The sequence below is a fragment of the Musa acuminata genome, chromosome BXJ2-2 (assembly GCF_036884655.1).
Source record: "Musa acuminata AAA Group cultivar baxijiao chromosome BXJ2-2, Cavendish_Baxijiao_AAA, whole genome shotgun sequence".
Classification (NCBI taxonomy): domain Eukaryota; kingdom Viridiplantae; phylum Streptophyta; class Magnoliopsida; order Zingiberales; family Musaceae; genus Musa; species Musa acuminata.
In genome coordinates, this window is record NC_088339.1 from 25,603,875 (window position 1) to 25,624,734 (window position 20,860).

At 42.1% G+C, this 20,860-nt stretch overlaps 2 protein-coding genes across 2 annotated transcripts; both read left to right on the plus strand.

The window, feature by feature from the left end:
- Nucleotides 1–4,046: 4,046 nt before the first annotated feature.
- LOC135605584 (L-gulonolactone oxidase 2-like) lies at nucleotides 4,047–7,210 on the plus strand. The gene is made up of 4 exons (XM_065095847.1): nucleotides 4,047–4,736; nucleotides 5,655–5,910; nucleotides 6,037–6,204; nucleotides 6,288–7,210. Exons 1-4 carry the CDS (start codon nucleotides 4,056–4,058, stop codon nucleotides 6,998–7,000), a joined length of 1,818 nt encoding a protein of 605 aa, XP_064951919.1. The 5' UTR covers nucleotides 4,047–4,055; the 3' UTR covers nucleotides 7,001–7,210.
- Nucleotides 7,211–13,737: 6,527 nt separating this feature from the next.
- On the plus strand, nucleotides 13,738–16,863 carry LOC103976376 (L-gulonolactone oxidase 2-like). Its single transcript, XM_065095849.1, has 4 exons — nucleotides 13,738–14,416; nucleotides 15,361–15,616; nucleotides 15,743–15,910; nucleotides 16,001–16,863. Exons 1-4 carry the CDS (start codon nucleotides 13,976–13,978, stop codon nucleotides 16,705–16,707), a joined length of 1,572 nt encoding a protein of 523 aa, XP_064951921.1. The 5' UTR covers nucleotides 13,738–13,975; the 3' UTR covers nucleotides 16,708–16,863.
- The last annotated feature ends 3,997 nt before the right edge of the window (nucleotides 16,864–20,860 follow it).

A 20,860-nucleotide genomic window follows, 5' to 3' on the forward strand; every position in this document is an offset into this window, starting at 1 on the left:
TCCACCGGGACTACGATCATGATACGGAGGACTACCACGACCTTCGAAACCAGATCAAGGAATTGATCCAGAGAGGTCACCTCGAGCACTACCTCAGGGAGCCAAGAGAGATATCTTCGCGTCCTTGAGGGCCTGTCGAGAAACAAATCGATGTCATCACCGGTGGACCGACAGCCGATGACAAATAGCATGACGATGAGGAAGGCCTACGCACGTAGCACGGTGGAGAAATGCCCCAAACCCGAGTACGAGCCCGAAATCACCTTCGGAACTAAAGAGGTCAAATGCTCCCACCACGATGATGCCTTGGTGATCTCCATCCAAATCGCCAACTCCCGGGTGAAAAGAGTAATGGTCGACACCAGGAGCTCTACCGACGTGCTATACCTCGATGCTTTCAAGAAGCTTGGCTTAATCGATAGGAACTTCACCCCCATGGCGCCAGCACTCATTTGGTTCATGGGGGATTCCATCTCCCCGCTCGGGACCACCATCCTCCTTATCACCATCGGGGAGGAACGTCATCCTCGACCTCCCGACACTCAACAAACTAAAAGCAATAGATTCCACCTACCACCGTGCCATCAAATTTCCAACTTCGGCGGGGGTCGGGGAATCCCAAAGCAATCTGGGAGAATCAAGGTGGTTTTACCTTACGACGGTTACTCTCCTAGAGAAGTCATGCCTCCATCAAGTCCCGAATTCCCATGGAGAAGGTGTAACACCAACGCACCTGGAGCCCCCTGAGCAACTCACCGAAGTACCCTTGAAGAGGGACCGACCCGATTTGATCATGAAAATTGTGACAACACTCCCCGAAGCAAACCAGCTCCAACTCATCGATTTCCTAAAGGAAAATACCGATATGTTTGTGTGGTCCTCAAAGGAGATGCCTGGAATCGACCTAGGGGTAACCCAACACCACCTCAACATCCACCCCGAGGCTAGGCTGGTGAAGCAAAAGTCGAGGAGGCTTGCTCCTCATTGACAAAAGGCAATCAGCGATGAGGTCGACCACTAAAAGAGGCAAGATTTATAACCGGGGTGAAATACCCTTGATGGTTGTGTTGACTACACCGATCTCAACCGAGCATGCCCCAAAGATTGCTACCCACTCCCGAGAATAGATCAGCTGGTCGATGCCACCACATGCTACGAACTCCTCACGTTTATTGTTGCATTCTCGGGCTACAACCAGATCCGGCTGGCACTACAAGACCAAGAGAACACTACCTTCATCACCGATAAAGGAGTGTATTTCTATAAAGTGATGCCTTTCGGCCCAAAAATTATCGGGACGACTTACCAAAGAATGGTCGACAAGCTATTCAAACAACAACTCGGGAGGAACATGAAAGTGTACGTAAACGACATGATCGTGAAGAGCAAGACAGCAAGCACACATCTGGCCGACCTGGCGGAGACATTCTGAATGATAAGGCGGTTCAACATGCGTGAATCCCTCGAAGTGTGTCTTCAGGGTTAGCTAGGAAAAATTCCTCGGGTTCTCATCCGCCAGAGAGGGATAGATGCCAACTCGAAAAAAGTTCAGGCCATAACAGAGATGCAGCCTCCCTGTTCGATCAAGGAGGTGCAGCACCTCGCAAGAAAGCTAGCGGTGCTCAACAGGTTCGTATCGCGATCAGGCGACAAGTGCCTCCCCTTCTTCCGAGCTCTTCGACAGGTCGACGGCTTCACATGGACCTCGGAATGTGAGGAAGTCTTCAAAAAGCTAAAGGCGTGTCGAGGCGCGAGAGTCATCTTCTTCGCCTTCTTCTTCGAGTTGGTCGGTGGCTGAGGTGTGAGAGTCGTCTTCTAGGAGCTCGGGGGTAGAGGTTATTTGCTCATCTTGGGGTGGCATGCCTTTGGAGGCTGCAAAGGGCTTTGCTGCACTTGAAACCATCAAGTCGTGGCATGACGTAGACTTAGTGGTGACCAAGGAACTTTTGGGGATGATTCGGGATTGCTACTGTATCCCGAAGTGTTATGGGATTTATGCTCCTCGGCCCGGTCAACGACCATATGATCCATTTCTCGACGAATTTGGGTTGACTGTGGGTGCCCTTGAGGCGGGACTACAGTTCCTGTTGTATCCCGTCATCGAGGAGTGCCTCCGTAAGTGGGAAAAATCGTCGTCCCAGATGGCGCCAAACTCTTGGCGCTATATGGTGGCTTTCCTCGGGGAGTGTCGGGGAGCAGGGATCAAGTCGACCTGGACGTTCTTCCTAGCTTGCTTCTGTCTATGCAAGGGGCAAGGTGGGTATCACTTGACCGCCCGATTCAAGATTAGCGACGCTCCTTTCAATAACAAAGGTTGGAAGAATCACTATTTCTTTATCAATTATAGTCGGGGGTGAGGTTTCAATATTGAATGGATTTCCCGAACCATCAACAATGTCTCACCGTTTTTAAATATGCTCGTCCAATTGATTCTAAATGTGCTCTAAATGGCACATCAGTTCACCAACAGAGGGGAAATGCTTCTAAATGTGCTCGTCCAATTGATTCTCTTCTCGATGTTGATGTGCCAATTGATCAAACGCACATGACGGTGTTCGTGAACGTACATTGAAGATCACGGATGGAGTTTTTGGCTTGCCGTGGATGGTGTGTAGAGAAACACACAAGGCCACCCTGTGAAGTCGAGAAGGGAAGGGAAGATCCAAGTGCAGGACCGTACCGGCTTTCATTCCCTGTAAAGGTGAGGGATGAGATGGACGGATGATCTAATTTTATATTGCAGTGTTGAGGGTATCCAATCATTGTACGTCTGACAGTAGTCGTAGGAGTGCCCTAAAATACAAAAACAGCATGTGATTAAGTAATTTAGAAATTGATAAGAGTAGATTTGCCTCTGATGTGCTATCCAGACTTCATCAACACATAGTTAATACCTTAGCAATATAAGGGTGACAGTTTAGTCGACATTTCAACATAAACTATATAGAACATGAAGCTTTTCAACTCCCAACGAGTATAATACGAGGCGATCTAGTAGATTCAATGAATTTACTCTCTAAGTAAACCCATAACTATATCTTTGATTCTCATTCTCATTATTCAATTCCCTACAACTGTCTACTACACCATACAAAAGCCCAAGTACGCCATTGTATAAAGCGACCAAGTCACATCTCATTCATTTCAAGTAAATATGATTTGGATTACACTCTAAAGACTTGTCTTTATCGAGTTTATTAATTTAAACATTGAAAGGGTTTTATCGGACAAGTTTGTTTTGTCTTCTAAATTGATGCTCGACGATGGCAAGAGAGGGTTTGCTGCAGCCATCCTTGTACTATTCTGATCCCATCGTGAGGCATGCGTGACCAACCAACCTTGCCCACAGATGGTACTCGATGCAGCCATCCTTGTACTATTCTGATCCCATCGAGAGGCATGCGTGACCAACCAACCATGCCCACAGATGGTACTCGATGCAGCCATCACTAGCATAGTATGTCAACACGATCTTGGGTATCATTTCTTACAATAATAATAATGATAAGAACGTCGAGTCCCACGTTGATGTTCTGGAATCGACGTTCTTATCGGTTTTCGTTAAATTCAACTCGGTTCTTGTACGTAATTGACATAAATGAGTCACATTGGGTGCGTGTCTAATTTTTTGACTCTAAGCTCCTCTTATTGCACGTCCATGCATCGAACGTATATCAAAGTAATATGGATGACACAACACCGAGACTTTTAAGTAGACGTCTCTCGCAAACATCCCCGATTTCCTCAGAGACTTTGAGACGTGAAACTGACAACTCTTCTACGTCTCTCTAGGAATTAATCACTTAATCTCCTTCTTGAATCACGTGTTATATGACCATCAACCATCAGCCTTTAGCCGGCACCGAGACAATGACAAATATGAGCCTTTTCAACACTTCATATCTTTCAGGATTGCATAGTCTCTTGCTTAGTCAACGTGCTTTATCTCCCTTATTTTATATGATTTTTTTTTCTGACACCTAATTGTTACGTAAACCGTGATCAAGCTATCTATATATATGTATATATACCCAGACCAACTCTGGACAATCATCATGGCTGCTACACGCATTGCCCTGTTCGCGTCCGGCCTCGCCGTCTTGCTTCTCCTAGTCCAAGGATCGCCGCCAGGTCCCGTTGTCCAGTGCCGGTCCGGCAACACTAACTGCACAGTGACCAACGGCTATGGAGCCTTCCCTGATCGCAGCACCTGCCACGTCGCCGCGGTCGCGTACCCTTCGACCGAACAGGAGCTCCTGTTCGCTGTCTCCGGCGCCACCGCGAAGCAGCAGCACATGAAGGCGGTCACGAGGTACTCCCACAGCATCCCCAAGCTGTCGTGCCCCGGCGGGCCGAGTGGCCAGGGCCTGGTCATTAGCACCCAGCGCCTCAACAGATCGGTGCGCGTGGACATGGCCACCTCGCGGATGACGTTCGAGGCAGGGATCACACTTAGGCAGCTCCTCGACGCGGCGGCCGCCCGTGGCCTGGCGCTGCCCCACTCGCCGTATTGGCAAGGGGTGACGCTGGGAGGGCTGCTGAGCACCGGCTCGCACGGGAGCTCGTTGTTCGGGAAAGGCTCAGCGGTGCACGAATATGTGGTGGGGATGAGGCTGGTGGTTCCAAGTCCGGTCCCGGTGAAAGGATACTTCGCCAAGATCGTTAACCTTGGTGAGGATGATCCTGATCTCTTGGCTGCCAAGGTTTCTCTCGGTGTTCTCGGAGTTATTTCTCAGGTATATATGTGGTGGCGTACGTGTTATTCTTTGTTCTTTACACAGTTTGAGATCCATGTGATAACTCATCTTAGTTCTTCATGGTGGTTCTTCCAACCACGTCAAGTACTTTCATAAGCTGAGTACATGACTCGCCACGTCTCGATGCTAATTAGGTGCAACTATATCTTTAATTCTTCATGTTATAATAGAGATCATTCTATTGTTATTAGCAAGGCTTTGTTTGCACTACGTCAGCAAAATGTCTAGACAAAAAAAAAAACTTGTTTTCTATCAAATCACTTTACAAAGGAGAAGACCTGTTCTTTACCTAGAATCTAGAAAGTAATGTAAAATAATAGGCAGTTGATGATCCCAGTGGACTTTAGTTTTAATCTTTTCCTTCTTTTCGTGCCTTGCGTGTCTTCCTTGTTGGGCTAATGCAAACCTTTGAATCGTTCTAATGATTCCATGTACGTGCACTCGTAGTCTATAGTAACTACACAACACAATTGAGTGTTATGGAACATATGAGCACATGCAAACCCACATAGACAAGGATCAGAGAAAAAGCAAACTTATATGAGAGCGAGTGCATGATTTGAAGCTTTGCATTTAGTTATATCTGATAATGAATAGTATTTTCCTTGTAAGAACAGCTACAGTGACGTTGATGATGGCTCAGTTAAATGAGAGTGGCCCTTCACATACGGAGCCTCGCGCAAGGCAAGAGGCAGGCAGGTCCATACTGACTTGCCTTGCAGAGCTTACGACCGGGCCCACTAATTACATCGGACGATAGGGGATGTCAGTAGTAGCAGTTCTTGTTTCAATCTTGTTGCCTGAATAGCTGAAAAGAGCTGACATGCAATACATGTAAGCTTTTGTTCTGCTGCTTCATGAGAAGTGATCTATGAATTTCTTGAACCGATCGAGCAGGTCACCCTCCAACTTGAGCCAATGTTCAAGCGATCCATCACCCACAGGGTCATAGGCGACGTTGGCTTCGAGCAAACCATCTCCTCGTACGCTGTCACTACGTACTATGGAGACATCAGCTGGTTTCCGTCACAAGGCAGAGTGGTGTACCGCGATGATATCAAGGTCCCCATCACCACCAAAGGAAAGGGTGAAAACGATTTGCTAGTGTTTCGAGCGCAGTCCTCCATCGACGTAGCCTCTGCACGTGCTTCAGGTCTTATATATTGCAGCTTTTATTTTGCTTGACAATCTTGATGTAGTGTTCGAGCAGTCTCGTACGAGATTTATACTAACAAGGCATCTCTTGACCTCTACCATGTGTTTGTGTTTATGACTGCAGAGGAACTATTGGAATTAACAGGAAATGCCGGAGGCAAATGCGTGCTTTCCAGATCGCAAGTAGATACTCAGATCGCGAACGGCATGGGGCTTAAGAACAATGACGGCGGCTTGTCAGATTTCACCGGCTATCCGGTCATTGGAAACCAAAGCGACATGCAATCCTCCGGTAGGTCCTCCAATTATCCGAAGAATATATATGATGACACATGTAACACCTGAATTAATTAGTCTGAACCATCTTCTCTCCAGGTTCGTGCCTAAGGAGTGCAGAAGACAACCTTCTCACAGCCTGTGGATTTGACCCTCGCTTTGCGGGGTCCTTCTACCACCAAACCGCGATAAGCATCCCCTTCACCACCGTTGCAGACTTCATCGCCGACGTCAAGAAGCTCCGCGACGCCCACTCCAACGCACTCTGCGGCACCGAGCTGTACTTTGGCTTCTTCATGCGCTTTCTCCGCAACTCCACGGCCTATCTTGGCAAAACGGACGACGTGGTGGAGATCGACATCACATACTACCGTTCCAGGGATCCAAAACGGCCGCGACTCTATGAGGATGTGCTCGAGGAGATAGAACAGATGGCCTTGTTCAAGTACCATGGGTTGCCGCACTGGGGGAAGAACAGAAACGTCGGCTTCCTCAATATCAAGAACAAGTTGGGGGCTAAGTTGGACAAGTTTGTGAGTGCCATGCAAAAATATGACAGCAAAGGATTGTTCTCTTCAGATTGGACCGATGCAGTGCTGGGACTGCGAGGGAAGGAAGTAATGGTGCAGGGCGATGGTTGTGCACTGGAGGGACTGTGCATTTGCTCCACTGATGACCACTGCGCTCCTAAACAAGGCTATTATTGTCGATCTGGACAAGTATATGAACAGGCTCGAGTTTGCCGGAAGATTAAATCCGTGGAAGCTGATGGTTTGCCATGGAGCTCATCATACCGTTCACATTCACTGTAAGATCTGTTTCTGTGTCACTTCCTCTTTGAATAAACGACGTAATGTCAGTCAATAATTGCTACATAATATTATATTGTAATATTAAAGCAAGGGTCGACAAATGCTATATTGTATGGGAGGCAGATTACGTTCCTTCTGATTTATTTGTACTGGTCCAAGATGACTTATACAAGCCATTCTATGGAACTATAATGTCTTAATCAATTTCTTTATGGGAAAACAATTAGTACATAATTTCTCATTATTTTTAATAGCAAGATCCCAATGTGACTCTCCGGTATCCGTTGCATGAAAGCGACGAGGAAGCAAGAAACAACAGTGCCATTATTAATGCCATCCAGTGTGGAGAGACATAATATGTTAGCGCGATATTCTTTGCTATTGCTAAATAATGAATATCTAGATCCATTGGATTACGAGTAATATGCGACTTACGAGTCTTACATTCATGAAAAATTAATCAAGACTCTTCAATCAAATCGAGAAGGTGAGTACTTAAGTGTAAAGTTTACACAGTCCCTCAAGGATCATGAGATTCTATCTCAATGGATACCTCATTATACACCTCAACTCAATATTATATTGGAAACGAGGAATCGCATGTTGGCACGCTATTAAAAATGGTGTGGTCTATGATGAGTTTCACCAGCCTACCCATCTCATTCTAAGGATACGCCTTAGAGTTTGCAGCTTGCCTTCTAAACAGAATTTCGATTAAGTCGGTAGTGATAGGGGCAAAAATGGCGATGTGACACGCCATTACAGCATCCCCCTGAGCGATACACTACCCGAGGCTCTCCATACCCTACAGTAGCTCGGCCTCCCACGCAACCCCAATGGTAATGTTAGGCAGCTACGTCAGGTAACATCAAACCTCCTCTATAAATACCCCTGAGTCCTAAGCAAAGTGGGGAGGATCACAGACTCAACACACGAGGTTTTTCCTCCTCTTAAACCCCCTCCACATCTTTCTCTAACTTGATCGTCGGAGGGGTCGGGCCGAGCTCCCGGCCCGACCTGTGTGCAGGTGCGAGACGGTGTCGCCTCTTCCCGGTGCTACGGCGGAGCTGCCTCCCGACCCAACCTATCGACCCGACCCGCCGACCCGAGCTGCCGACCCGAACCACCGTGCTCGACCGCCGCGAGACCCTGAGGAACGCCCCAGGGAGATCCCCGTCGTCCGGACCAGAACCAAGCCGCGACGGCCCCGAGGCCACGGCTAAAAAAGTTACTGACCATAACAGGTAGTGTCTACACTAAATGAGATATAGAAAGGGAAGAAGTTTGATATTAAGGTTGTTAAGATTTGAAGCTGCCCTGCCCACGTTAGAAGATACAACCCCGACAAATTGAAATCTAGGACGGAACGATGCAAATTCATAGGATACCCTGAGAAACCTTATGGGTATTATTTCTATCATCTCGAGGAATAAAAAGTCTTTGTAGCTAAGAGGGTAGTATTCCTTGAGAAAAAACACATTCTCGGTGGAGAAAATAAGAGCGTGATAGAGTTGAGTGAGGTTTGAGAACCACAACCCGAATTTGTTCAAATACATAGCACATAAATTTCGACTTTACGTAGGTCCAACAGAGTACCCCATCCTCCTAAAAGATATGTGAGATATATCAAAAGAGATGATGTTGAGGATATTGATCCTTAGATCTATGATGAGGCTATTATAAGTATAGACTCCGTGAAGTGGCAAGAAGCATGGACTTTAAGATGGATTCCAAGTATTTCAAAAAGATTTAGAACTTAGTTGATGCACCTGAGGGTATGTACCCATTGGTTGTAAGTATATCTTCCAGAAGATGATTGGAGTAAATAGAAAGGTGAAGATCTATAAAGAAAAGCTAGTGGTTAAGGGATATCATCAAAGGTAAGGTGTTGACTATGATGAAACATTCTCACTTATAGTTATGCTAAAATTTATTCGAATTCTATCGGTTATTGCAACATTCTATGATTATGAGATCTAGTAGATGGACATGAAAATCATGTTTCTCAACAACAACTTCGAGAAGGAGACGTATATAATATAATATAAGAGATTTGTGTCCAAAGAATATCCGTATAATATGTGTAGGTTGCTTAAGTTTTTTTATAAACTAAAGCAAGCTTTCCGAAATTGGAACATAAGGTTTTATGAGACGATCAAATCTTATTATTTCGTTAAGAATGAAGATGAGCCTTGAGTGTATAGGAAGACAAGTGAGAGTGCTATCAACTTCTTGGTACTATATATGGATGACATTCTGATCATTGAGAATGATATATGAATGCTCTTCATGGTAAAAGCTTAGTTATCTAGACATTTTTTCATAAAAGACTTAGGGGAAGTATCATATATCTTGGCGATTCAGATCTATAGAGATAGATCTAAGAGAATACTTGACTTGTCTCAATTTAAATATATAGACATCATTATCAAAAAGTTTGACATGAAAAAATCTAAAAGATCTCTCGTATCGATGAGATATGAGATATCACTTTTTAGGAGCATGTCACTAAATACTTTTGAAGAAAGGGCAAACTTAGATAGGATACCCTATGCCTTAGTGATAGGATCTATCATGTATATTATGTTATATATCACACTTGATATAACGTATGCTTTATGTGTTACAAGTAAATATTAGGTGGATCCAGGTTTAAAACATTGGAATGTAGTAAAATATATATTTAAATATTTGAGAAGGACTAAGGATCTTTTACTGGTATATAAATGAAGTAGCCTCAGGGTTGAGGGTTATAGAGACTTGAGTTTCCAATCTGATGTTGATGATAATAAGTCTAATTTAGGGTATATGCCCTAAATAGAGGAGTAGTATGCTAGAAAAGTTTCAAGCAAGATACTACTACTGACTCGACCATAGAAGCAGAGCACATTACTGTAATAAAAGCAACGAAAGAGAGAGTTTGAATGAAAAAGTTTATTACAGATTTGAGCCACAAAGACAGTAGTGGCCCACATGCCACCTCGTTCTTTACACAAGGGTTATGAGTGAAGTACACATAGGTAGGGCCATAGTGTTAGTCATAGGTGTCGTACAAGCCAATCATGTGAGTGATAACACATATGACACGATACGCACTCTTTTTACTTATCATTTTTTTATATATTTTTTACTTTATGTTGCATGTTGCATGTATATTGATGTCTACGAATCTGCACAATGAGAATTAAATTGTGATAAGATCACAATAATAAGACCGATTCACCTTTAAATATAGACCATAAAAAATCATAATTATAGATTACTCGAAAGCGACATCGAAATAACCGGACATATTGGTGTATTGTATACCTTTCTATACGATGGAGATAGTTGGTTTTATAGTTTCTTGTGTAAGGACACTAGGGATATAGTACAAGTATTAATTGAAGAATGAGTTTACTGATTCATCCACTCACGAAATACTGGATGATTGATGATACCTCATTGGGTGTAACAACCAATCTTAGTAGGCTAATTGAGTATCGATAGAGGATTATCCACTCTCGGTATCATAAGAGAAATATTATATATATTCTTGCTCAAGTAAATCCCTAGTTAGGATTATTCGAATTGAGAGAGAAAGAGTCTTCCGAGAGAATTCGATTAGAGCGAGACTCGAGTAAAAACTGTATAGGTCTAATAGCACCATGATCGTTATATGGTCTATAAGATATTAGATAAATAAGGGACTATAGATACATGGTAATTGAGGACAAATAGGTCCAATGGATTGGATTCTCTAATAACATTTGAGGACTGCGACGTAATGACCTAGTATGTTCGTAGTCGATAAATCAAGTGAATTATTATAAAAGATAATAATTCACTAAATCATAAGGAGTTCTAATATGACTCACGATTAACTCAATATTGAGCCTAGAGGGTCACACATATATGATAGATGTTGGAACAAATAAAGGTTCGGACATGAGATATCCGTTGGAGCCCCTATCTTATTGGATATCCAGTAAGCCCTTGAATTATTGAATATCCAGTAAGTTCATGAATTATTGGATCTTGTACTCACTTTTGTAGGGAGAGCTGTGTCATGACAATCCACATTATAAAGGCTTAGTGCTCTCTCCACCAAAGAGACAGAATATATTGCTGCAGATGTTTGCAAAAAAATATTATGAATGAAATTTTTTTTACAAGAATTGAAGCTGAAATAAAAAAGTTATGTGGTATATTATGATAGCTAGAGTGACATCCACGTATGTAAGAATCCTATTTTTTATTCCAAGTTGAAGCATATAGATGTTAGATACCACTAAAATTAAAATATATTTAAAGAAAAACAATTGTAAAATTAGAAAATTCATATAAATGATAACGGGCAGACATGTTGACAAAGATTTTGCTGAAAGAAAGATAAGAAATGTGCCGACGATTAATCGACATGACTTCATATTTAAGAGCTATGAAACGGTTTCCGCTGAAGGGGGAGGTTGTTGGGCACATGACCCAATAATTAAGTCCATAGTAGACCTTAATAATGCATAGCTCAAAACAACTATTTAACCATTTCTCTTTTACAAGGCAAAAAGGGGACTTGCTGTTGTTGTTGTGGGCATGGTTGAAAAAAGAAAATCACAACAGTGGTGGTTGAGAGCTAAAAAAACAAAGACAATGTAGAAATCCTTTTCAATTATCTGGCCACTATTCTAGTCTCAGATTTGATCAGACTTATAACAGATTTTTATTATGATTACGAAAGGAATGAGGTTTTAGATATTTTACATGGTGATGTAATCTTTGTATTCTTATTATTCTCCTGTGATTATTGCTCAAATCTAAGATTTATAATAGATTTATACATTCACTATCGAGATTTATATATTTATTATTTTTATAATAGATTTACTTCTTGGCTTACCATATGATTTTTTTTTTCATTTGTATCGAAGAGGATTTTTACATACATTTTGATGTTCTATGTGACTGATTTTCGTTTAATTTTTTTACTGCTTATTACGATCAACTCGTATTTATTCATATATAAGTTTTTTTTACCCATCATATTCCAAAATAATGAAGTTGGCTTCATGCTACTAATTTCTTTGACGGGAAATGCGTCTAAATGTGCTCGTCCAATTGATGATTTCTCAATCTTGATGTTCCAATTGATCAAACGCACATTCGGTGTTCGTGAACATACGTTGAAGATCGCGGAAGGGGTTTTTTTGGCTTGCTGTGGATTGTGTTGAGAAACACACGAGGCCAGAGAAGTCCCTGTGAAGTTGCGAAGGCAAGGGAAGATAAAAGTGCAGGACATTACCAATGGCTTGGCTTTTATTCCCTGTAAAGGCGAGGGATGAGATTGACTGATGATCTAATATTATATTGCACTGTTGAGGGTGTCCAATCATCGGAGGTCTGACAGTAGCTGAAGGTGTGCCTTAAAAAACAAAAAAACAGCATGTCAGTAAGACATGTCCTATAAACAATAAAAAAAAACTTTGTCAGTACGTGATTAAGTTAAAAAAAATAAAAAAGGTATGTGATTAAGTAATTTAGTAGTTGATAAGAGTAGACTGGCCTCTGATGTGCTATCCAGACTTCATCAACCCATGGTCAATACCTTGGCAATATAAGGGTGACAGTTCAGCAACATGTAGTCGGCTTTTCAACATAAAATAGATAGGACATGAAGCTTTTCAACTCCCAATGTGTAATATGAGGCGACCTCATAGATTCAATGAATTTACTGTCTACGTAAACTCATAACTATATCTTTGATTCTCATGATCATTATTCAATTTCCTACAACTGTCTGCTACACCATAAAAATAAACCTGATTTGGATTACACTCTAAAGACTTATTTTTATTAAGTTTATTAATTTAAGCATTGAAATAATTTTATCCTATATAGTCCCGAGTGAATGGATTTGAAGTTCAACACTATTCTTCTTATAATATTCTTAGAAAAAAAGGTTCATGGATTTGAGTTATCCTCTAGTCCGACAATCAAAATTCATTGTAATATTATAAAATAAAAATAAAGTATGTGTCAATTTTGAGTTTGTTTTGTCTATGCTCGACGATGGCAAGAGGGAGGATTTGCTGCAGCCATCCTTCTACTATTTTGATCCCATCGTAAGGCATGCATGACCAACCAACCTTGCCCACAGATAGTACTCCATGCAACCATCACTAGCATAGTATGTCAACACGATCTTGGATATCATTTCTTACGATAATAATAATGATAGGAATGTTGCGTCCCACGTTGATGTTCTTGTCGGTTTTCTTAAAATTCAACTCGGCTCACTTACGTGATTGACATAAATGAGTCACATTGGGTGCGTATCTAATTTTTTTTACTCTAAACTCCTCTTATTGGACGTCCATGCATCGATAAGTATATCTAAGCAATATGGATGACACGGCACCGAGACTTTTACGTAGACGTCTCTCGCACATCATCGCCGATTTCCTCAGAGACTTTGAGACGCAAAACTGACAACTCTTCTACCTCTCTCTATGAATTAAGTACTTAATCTCGTTCTTGCATCACGCAGCCTTTACCCGGAACCGAGACATTGACAATTATGAGCCATATCAACACTTCATATTTTTCAGGATTGCATAATCTCTTGCTAAGTCAACGTGCTTTATCTCCCTTATTTTATATGATTTTTTTCGGACACCTGATTGTTACGTAAACCGTAATCAAGCTATCTATCGAATTTCAGCTATATATATATACCCAGACCAACTCTGGACAATCATCATGGCTGCTACACGCATTGCCCTGTTCGCGTCCGGCCTCGCCGTCTTGCTTCTCCTAGTCCAAGGATCGCCACCAGGGCCCGTTGTCCAGTGCCAGTCCGGCAACACTAACTGCACCGTGACCAACGGCTATGGAGCCTTCCCTGATCGCAGCACCTGCCACGTCGCCGCGGTCGCGTACCCTTCGACCGAACAGGAGCTCCTGTTCGCTGTCTCCGACGCCACCGCGAAGCAGCAGCACATGAAGGCGGTCACGAGGTACTCCCACAGCATCCCCAAGCTGTCGTGCCCCGGCGGGCCGAGTGGCCAGGGCCTGGTCATTAGCACCCAGCGGCTCAACAGATCGGTGAGCGTGGACATGGCCACCTCGCGGATGACGTTCGAGGCAGGGATCACACTTAGGCAGCTCCTCGACGCGGCGGCCGCCCGTGGACTGGCGCTGCCCCACTCGCCGTATTGGCAAGGGGTGACGCTGGGAGGGCTGATGAGCACCGGCTCGCACGGGAGCTCGTTGTTCGGGAAAGGCTCAGCGGTGCACGAATATGTGGTGGGGATGAGGCTGGTGGTTCCAAGTCCGGTCCCGGTGAACGGATACTACGCCAAGATCGTTAACCTTGGTGAGGATGATCCTGATCTCTTGGCTGCCAAGGTTTCTCTCGGTGTTCTCGGAGTTATTTCTCAGGTATATATCTAAGTGTTATTCTTTGTTCTTTACACAGTTTGAGATCCATGTGATAACTCATCTTAGTTCTTCATCGTGGTTCTTCCAACCACGTCAAGTACTTTCATGAACTGAGTGCATGACTTGCCACGCCTCGATGCTAACTAGGTGCAACTATTTCTTTAATTCTTCATGATATAATAGAGATCATCCTATTGTTATTAACAAGGCTTTGTTTGCACTACGTCAGCAAAATGTCTAGACAAAAAAAAAATGTTTTCTACAAATCACTTTACAAAGGAGAAGACCTGTTCTTTTCCTAGAATCTAGAAAGTAATGTAAAATAATAGGCAGTCGATGATCCCAGTGGACTTTAGTTTTAATCTTTCCATTTTTTCTTGGTTTGCTCGACTTCCTTGTTTCAAAATGGGCTAATGCAAACCTTTGAACCGTTCTAATGATTCCATATACCTTCTCTCGTAGTTTATAGTAACTACACAACACAATTGAGTGTTATGAAACATATGAGCACATGCAAACCCACATGGACAAAGATCAGAGAAAAAGCAAACTTATATGAGAGCGAGTGCATGATTTGAAGCTTTGCGTTTACTTACATCTTAGAATGAATAGTATTTTCCTTGTAAGAACAGCTACAGTGACGTTGATGATGGCTCGGTGTAAATGAGAGTGGCCCTTCACATACGGAGCCTCGCGCAAGGCAAGAGTCCGGCAGGTCCATACTGCCTTGCCTTGCAGAGCTTACGACCGGGCCCACTAATTGCCTTCAAAGCCTCTGTAAAAAGAACTACTACATCGGACGATAGAGGATCCTAGTAGTAGTATCTCTTGTTTCAATCTTGTTGCCTGAATAGCTGAAAATAGTTGACTTGCAATACATGGAAGCTTTTGTTCTGCTGCTTCATTATAAGTAACCTAAGAAATTACTTGAACCGATCGAGCAGGTCACCCTCCAACTTGAGCCAATGTTCAAGCGATCCATCACCAACAGGGTCGTAGGCGACGTTGGCTTCGAGCAAACCATCTCCTCGTACGCTGTCACCACGTACTATGGAGACCTCAGCTGGTATCCGTCACAAGGCAGAGTGGTGTACCGCGATGATTACAAGGTCCCCATCACCACCAAAGGAAAGGGTGTAAACGATCACCTTTTCGTACGAGCACAGCCCACCCTCGACGTAGCCTCTACACGTGCTTCAGGTCTTATATATTGCAGCTTTTATTTTGCTTGACAATCTTGATGTAGTGTTCGAGCAGTATCGTACGAGATTTATACTGACAAGGCATCTCTTGTCCTCTATCATGTGTTTGTGTTTATGACTGCAGAGGAACTATTGGAATTAACTAGAAATGCCGTAGGCAAATGCGTGCTTTCCAGATCGCAAGTAGATACTCAGATCGCGAACGGCATGGGGCTTAAGAACAATGACGGCGGCTTGTCAGATTTCACCGGCTATCCGGTCATTGGAAACCAAAGCGACATGCAATCCTCCGGTGTGTCCTCCAATTATCCGAAGAATGTATATGATGACACTTGTTACACCTGTATTCTGTATTATTTAGTCTGAGCCATCTTCTCTCCAGGTTCGTGCCTAAGGAGTGCAGAAGACAACCTTCTCACAGCCTGTGCATGGGACCCTCGCTTTGCGGGGTCCTTCTACCACCAAACCGCGATAAGCATCCCCTTCACCACCGTTGCAGACTTCATCGCCGACGTCAAGAAGCTCCGCGACGCCCACCCGAACGCACTCTGCGGCACCGAGCTGTCCTTGGGCTTCTTCATGCGCTTCCTCCGCAACTCCACGGCCTATCTTGGCAAAACGGACGACGTGGTGGAGATCGACATCACATACTACCGTTCCAGGGATCCGAAACGGCCGCGACTCTATGAGGATGTGCTCGAGGAGATCGAACAGATGGCCTTGTTCAAGTACCATGGGTTGCCGCACTGGGGGAAGAACAGAAACGTCGGCTTCCTCAATATCAAGAACAAGTTGGGGGCTAAGTTGGACAAGTTTGTGAGTGCCATGCAAAAATATGACAGCAAAGGATTGTTCTCTTCAGATTGGACCGATGCAGTGCTGGGACTGCGAGGGAAGGAAGTAGTGGTGCAGGGCGATGGTTGTGCACTGGAGGGACTGTGCATTTGCTCCACTGATGACCACTGCGCTCCTAAACAAGGCTATTATTGTCGATCTGGACAAGTATATGAACAGGCTCGAGTTTGCCGGAAGATTAAATCCGTGGAAGCTGATGGTTTGCCATGGAGCTCATCGTACCGTTCACATTGACTGTAAGATCTGTTTCTGTGTCGCTTCCTCTTTGAATAAACGACGTGATGTCAGTCAATAATTACTACATAATTTAATATTGTAATATTAAAGCAAAGGGTCGATAAATGCTATATTGTATGGGAGGCACATTACGTTCCTTCTTATTTATCTTTACTAGTCCAAGAAGTCATTCTATAGAACTATAATGAATGTCTTAATAAATTTCTTTATGGGAAAACAATTAGTACATAATTTCTCATTATTTTTAATAGCAAGATCCTGATGAAATATAATGCGGAATAATCTTTATATATGAACAAGTACTAGAAGACCATAATATGTAGCGGAATTAAATGGAATCACAATAAAATAAAACACTAAGATATACGTGGAAAACTCATTCAATGTGAAGGATAAAAATCGCGGGGCAAACTAGAGATGATCCACTATAATAATAATAAATATACAAATCTCAATCTTTTGCCCAAAACCCTAGCAATAATCACAAGAGAATAACTAGGATACAAGGATCACGTCACTATGCTCAATATTTAAATCCTCCCTAATTCACCCCAAGTAATCACAGTAAGAATCTACTATAGATTTGATCTAACCTGAAATGAGAATACTACTGGATGATCGAGAACAGTCTCTCTACGTTGTCCTTGTTTTCTTCCCTTTCTTTCTCCTTGGATTTCTGTCTTTTTCTCCTACCTTTTGTTGCTGCAAGGATCACCACGTTGCTGTCCTATTTATATAGTTTTTCGCAGCCACCACACACCCCTATAATGTTAATTAGGGTTAAGTTAAGAGGGGGTGAGCTGTAGACTGATAAAGCCCACATTGGACTGAATATGAGCTGTCAGCCTAACAACCTCCCCCTTCAGCCCATAAGAGAGGTTGTCCCATGACTCCTCATTGTGAAGCCATGCCGATCAGCTGTCGATATATCTCTTATCTTTCTTTTGCTAAAGTCTTTATCAACATGTCTGCTTTGTTGTCATCTGTGTGAATTTTATGAAGCTGCAACTGCTTCTCTTCAAATACATTTCAAATCCAGTGGTATCTGACATCTATATGCTTTGACTTGAAATGAAACATTGGGTTCTTACACAAATGGATGACACTCTGGCTGTCACAATATACCACATAATTTTTCTGTTTAGCCCTAATTATTGTAAGAATTTTTTCATTCATAACATTTCTTTGCATACCTCTGTAACTTGGATTGTAAGAAGCAATACACCTTTGCAACTTGGATTTTCATAACACAGCTCTCACTGCAAAAGTAAGTACATAACCTGAAGTAGACTTCCTCGTATCTATATATCTCTTGTCATATCTGTATCTGTGTAACCTGTCAACACATGTGATCCACCTTCAAAGCTTAAACAAACCTTAGAGCTCCCTCTGAGATATCTAAAAATCCACTTCACTATTGCCCAGTGCTCTTTGTTTGGATTTACAAGAAATCTGCTAGTAACACCGATTGCATATGCGATATCTAGCCTCGTACATACCATTGCATATATTAAACTCTCAACTGCTGAAGTATAAGGAACCTTTTGCATTTTCTCCTTCTCCTCATCACTTAACAGACTCTGTTCTGAGCACAACTTGAAGTGACATGTAAGAGGAGAACCAACTGGTTTTGTATTGCTCATATTGAATCTTTTCAATACATTCTCGATGTATTTCTCCTATGACAACCAAATCTTCTTATTTTTCTTGTCACGGGAAATCTGCATACCCAATATTTGCTTTGCTGGCCCGATGTCCTTCATTGCAAAAGACTCACTTAGTTCTTTCTTCAATTTGTTAATTTTAGACATATCTTTCCCAAGAATAAGCATGTCATCAACATAAAGTAATAGAATAATAAAATCCTCATCAAATCATTTGATATACACACAATGATCTGAAGCCGTTCTTTTGTATCTATTTTCTGTCATAAATGAATCAAACCTTTTGTACCACTGTCTTGGAGCTTGCTTTAGCCTATACAAGCTCTTCTTTAATTTACAGACAAAGTTATCTTTACCTTTGATTTTGAAGCCTTCTGGTTGCTCCATATAAATTTTCTCCTCCAAATCCTTATGAAGGAAAGCTGTCTTCACATCTACTCAACCTCCAAGTCCTAACTAGCAGCAATACCAAAAGCAACACGAATAGAAGACATTTTAACAACAGGAGAAAAAATCTCTTTAAAGTCAATACATTTCTTTTGACAAAAGCCTTTTACAGCTTTGTACTTTGGTTGAGAACAATATTCTTGAGTCTTCATTTCTCACTTGTTCTTTAAGACTTTATTTCATTTGGTAGTAGCACCAAATCATAAGTTTGGTTCTTCTGAAGAGCATTCATCTCTTCCTGCATAGAAACTAACCACTTCTCTTTCTGCTCATTTTCAACTGTTTCATGGTAACTCTCTGGTTCACCTGCATCAGTAAGCATCACATACTCATCTGTAGAGTATCTTCTGAAAGGTTGACGTTGTTTAGAAAATCTTCTCAACTGAGGTTCTGCGGGAAGTTGCTCTCCAACTTCTTCTTGCTCAACATGTCCTGCAGGTAGATCAACATCAGGCTCTACACCATCTTCCTACACATCTCCCCCATCACCCTAATATACTGAAGGAGTAATTGGGTCACAATCTGCTAATCCTTCTACATAAGCCTTGGCCTGTATCTTCTTCTTTAAATCTTCAAAGGTTTGATCCTCAAAGAAAACCACATCTCTGCTTCTAAACACCTTCTGTTTTTCTGGATCCCAAAGCCTGTAACTAAAATGATCATATGAGTAGCCAAGAAAAATACATTCTTTAGGCTTACCATCTAGCTTGGACCTCTCATTGTTTGGAACATGTGCAAATGCACGACAACCAAACACTCTCAAATGCCTATAGGAAACATCTTTCCCTAACCATACATGCTCTGCAACATCACCATCTAGGGTTGTACATAGTGACAAGATGATCACATCAACTGCAGTCCTCAAAGCCTCATCCCAAAACCTTTTGGGTAGCTTGGCCTGTGAAAGCATACTTCTGATCTTTTCCATGATAGTGTTGTTCATCCTCTCTACAATTGCATTATGCTGAGGTGTACTAGGAACTATCATCTTATGTTGGATCCCATGTGACCTATAATAATCATTAAATAATCATGTATACTCACCACCATTATCTTATCTTATGCATTTCAATTATCTTTCTATCTCCCTTTTAACCCTAGCATGAAACTCTTTGAAGACATTAATAATATGATTTTTGATCTTCAAAGCATAGACCGAAACTTTCCTAGAAAAATCATCTATAAAAGTGACAAAATAAAGTGCACCACTTATAACAAGAACATCAACAGATCCACCATGAGTTTTTGTCCTTAAAGAACCACATACATTTGTATAAACACGATTTAAAACATGTATTTTTCTAGGCAAAGCAGGACTAGCAAATGAAACTTTGTGTTGTTTACCAACCAAACAATAAATACAAGGGTTCAGATGTATACCTCTAAGGTTTGGCAATACCTCTAAGGTTTGGCAATACCTCTTTCTTGGAAAGAGCTTGTATCCCCTTCTCGCTCATGTGTCCCAATTGCTTATGCCACAACTCCATGCTGAAGTATTTTTCTGTAGCATTTAACTGCTCACCATAAGTTTTAGCTTGCAACCTGTACAAAATATGACATTTCTTTCCACTAACTATAACAAGAGAACCCTTACTGAGCTTCCATTGCCCTCTATGAAATCTTCTATCATAGTCTTCATCATCTAGCCTTCCAACTGAAATTAAATTCAGCCTCAAGTCAACCACATGCCTCACATACTTAAGCACCAGCTTGCAGCTAAGGTTGGTCTTTAAATTGATATCACCCATGCCAATGATGTCTGTTGTGCCATAGTTACGCATCTTGATAACACCAAAATTTCCAGACCTATATGTAGCAAAAAACTCTCTCTGTGGTGTAACATGATAAGAAGAACTTGTGTCAATCACCCACTCAAGATCCTGACACACACAAGAAAAAATATCATCAGAATGAGACAAAATCAAATAATCACCACCCTGCACTATAGTTGTGATATTATCTTTTGACTCTATAGACTTCACTTCTTTTCCCTTTTTCTTGCTATTCTTAGGTTATTTACATTGGTTCTTGTCTTGTAA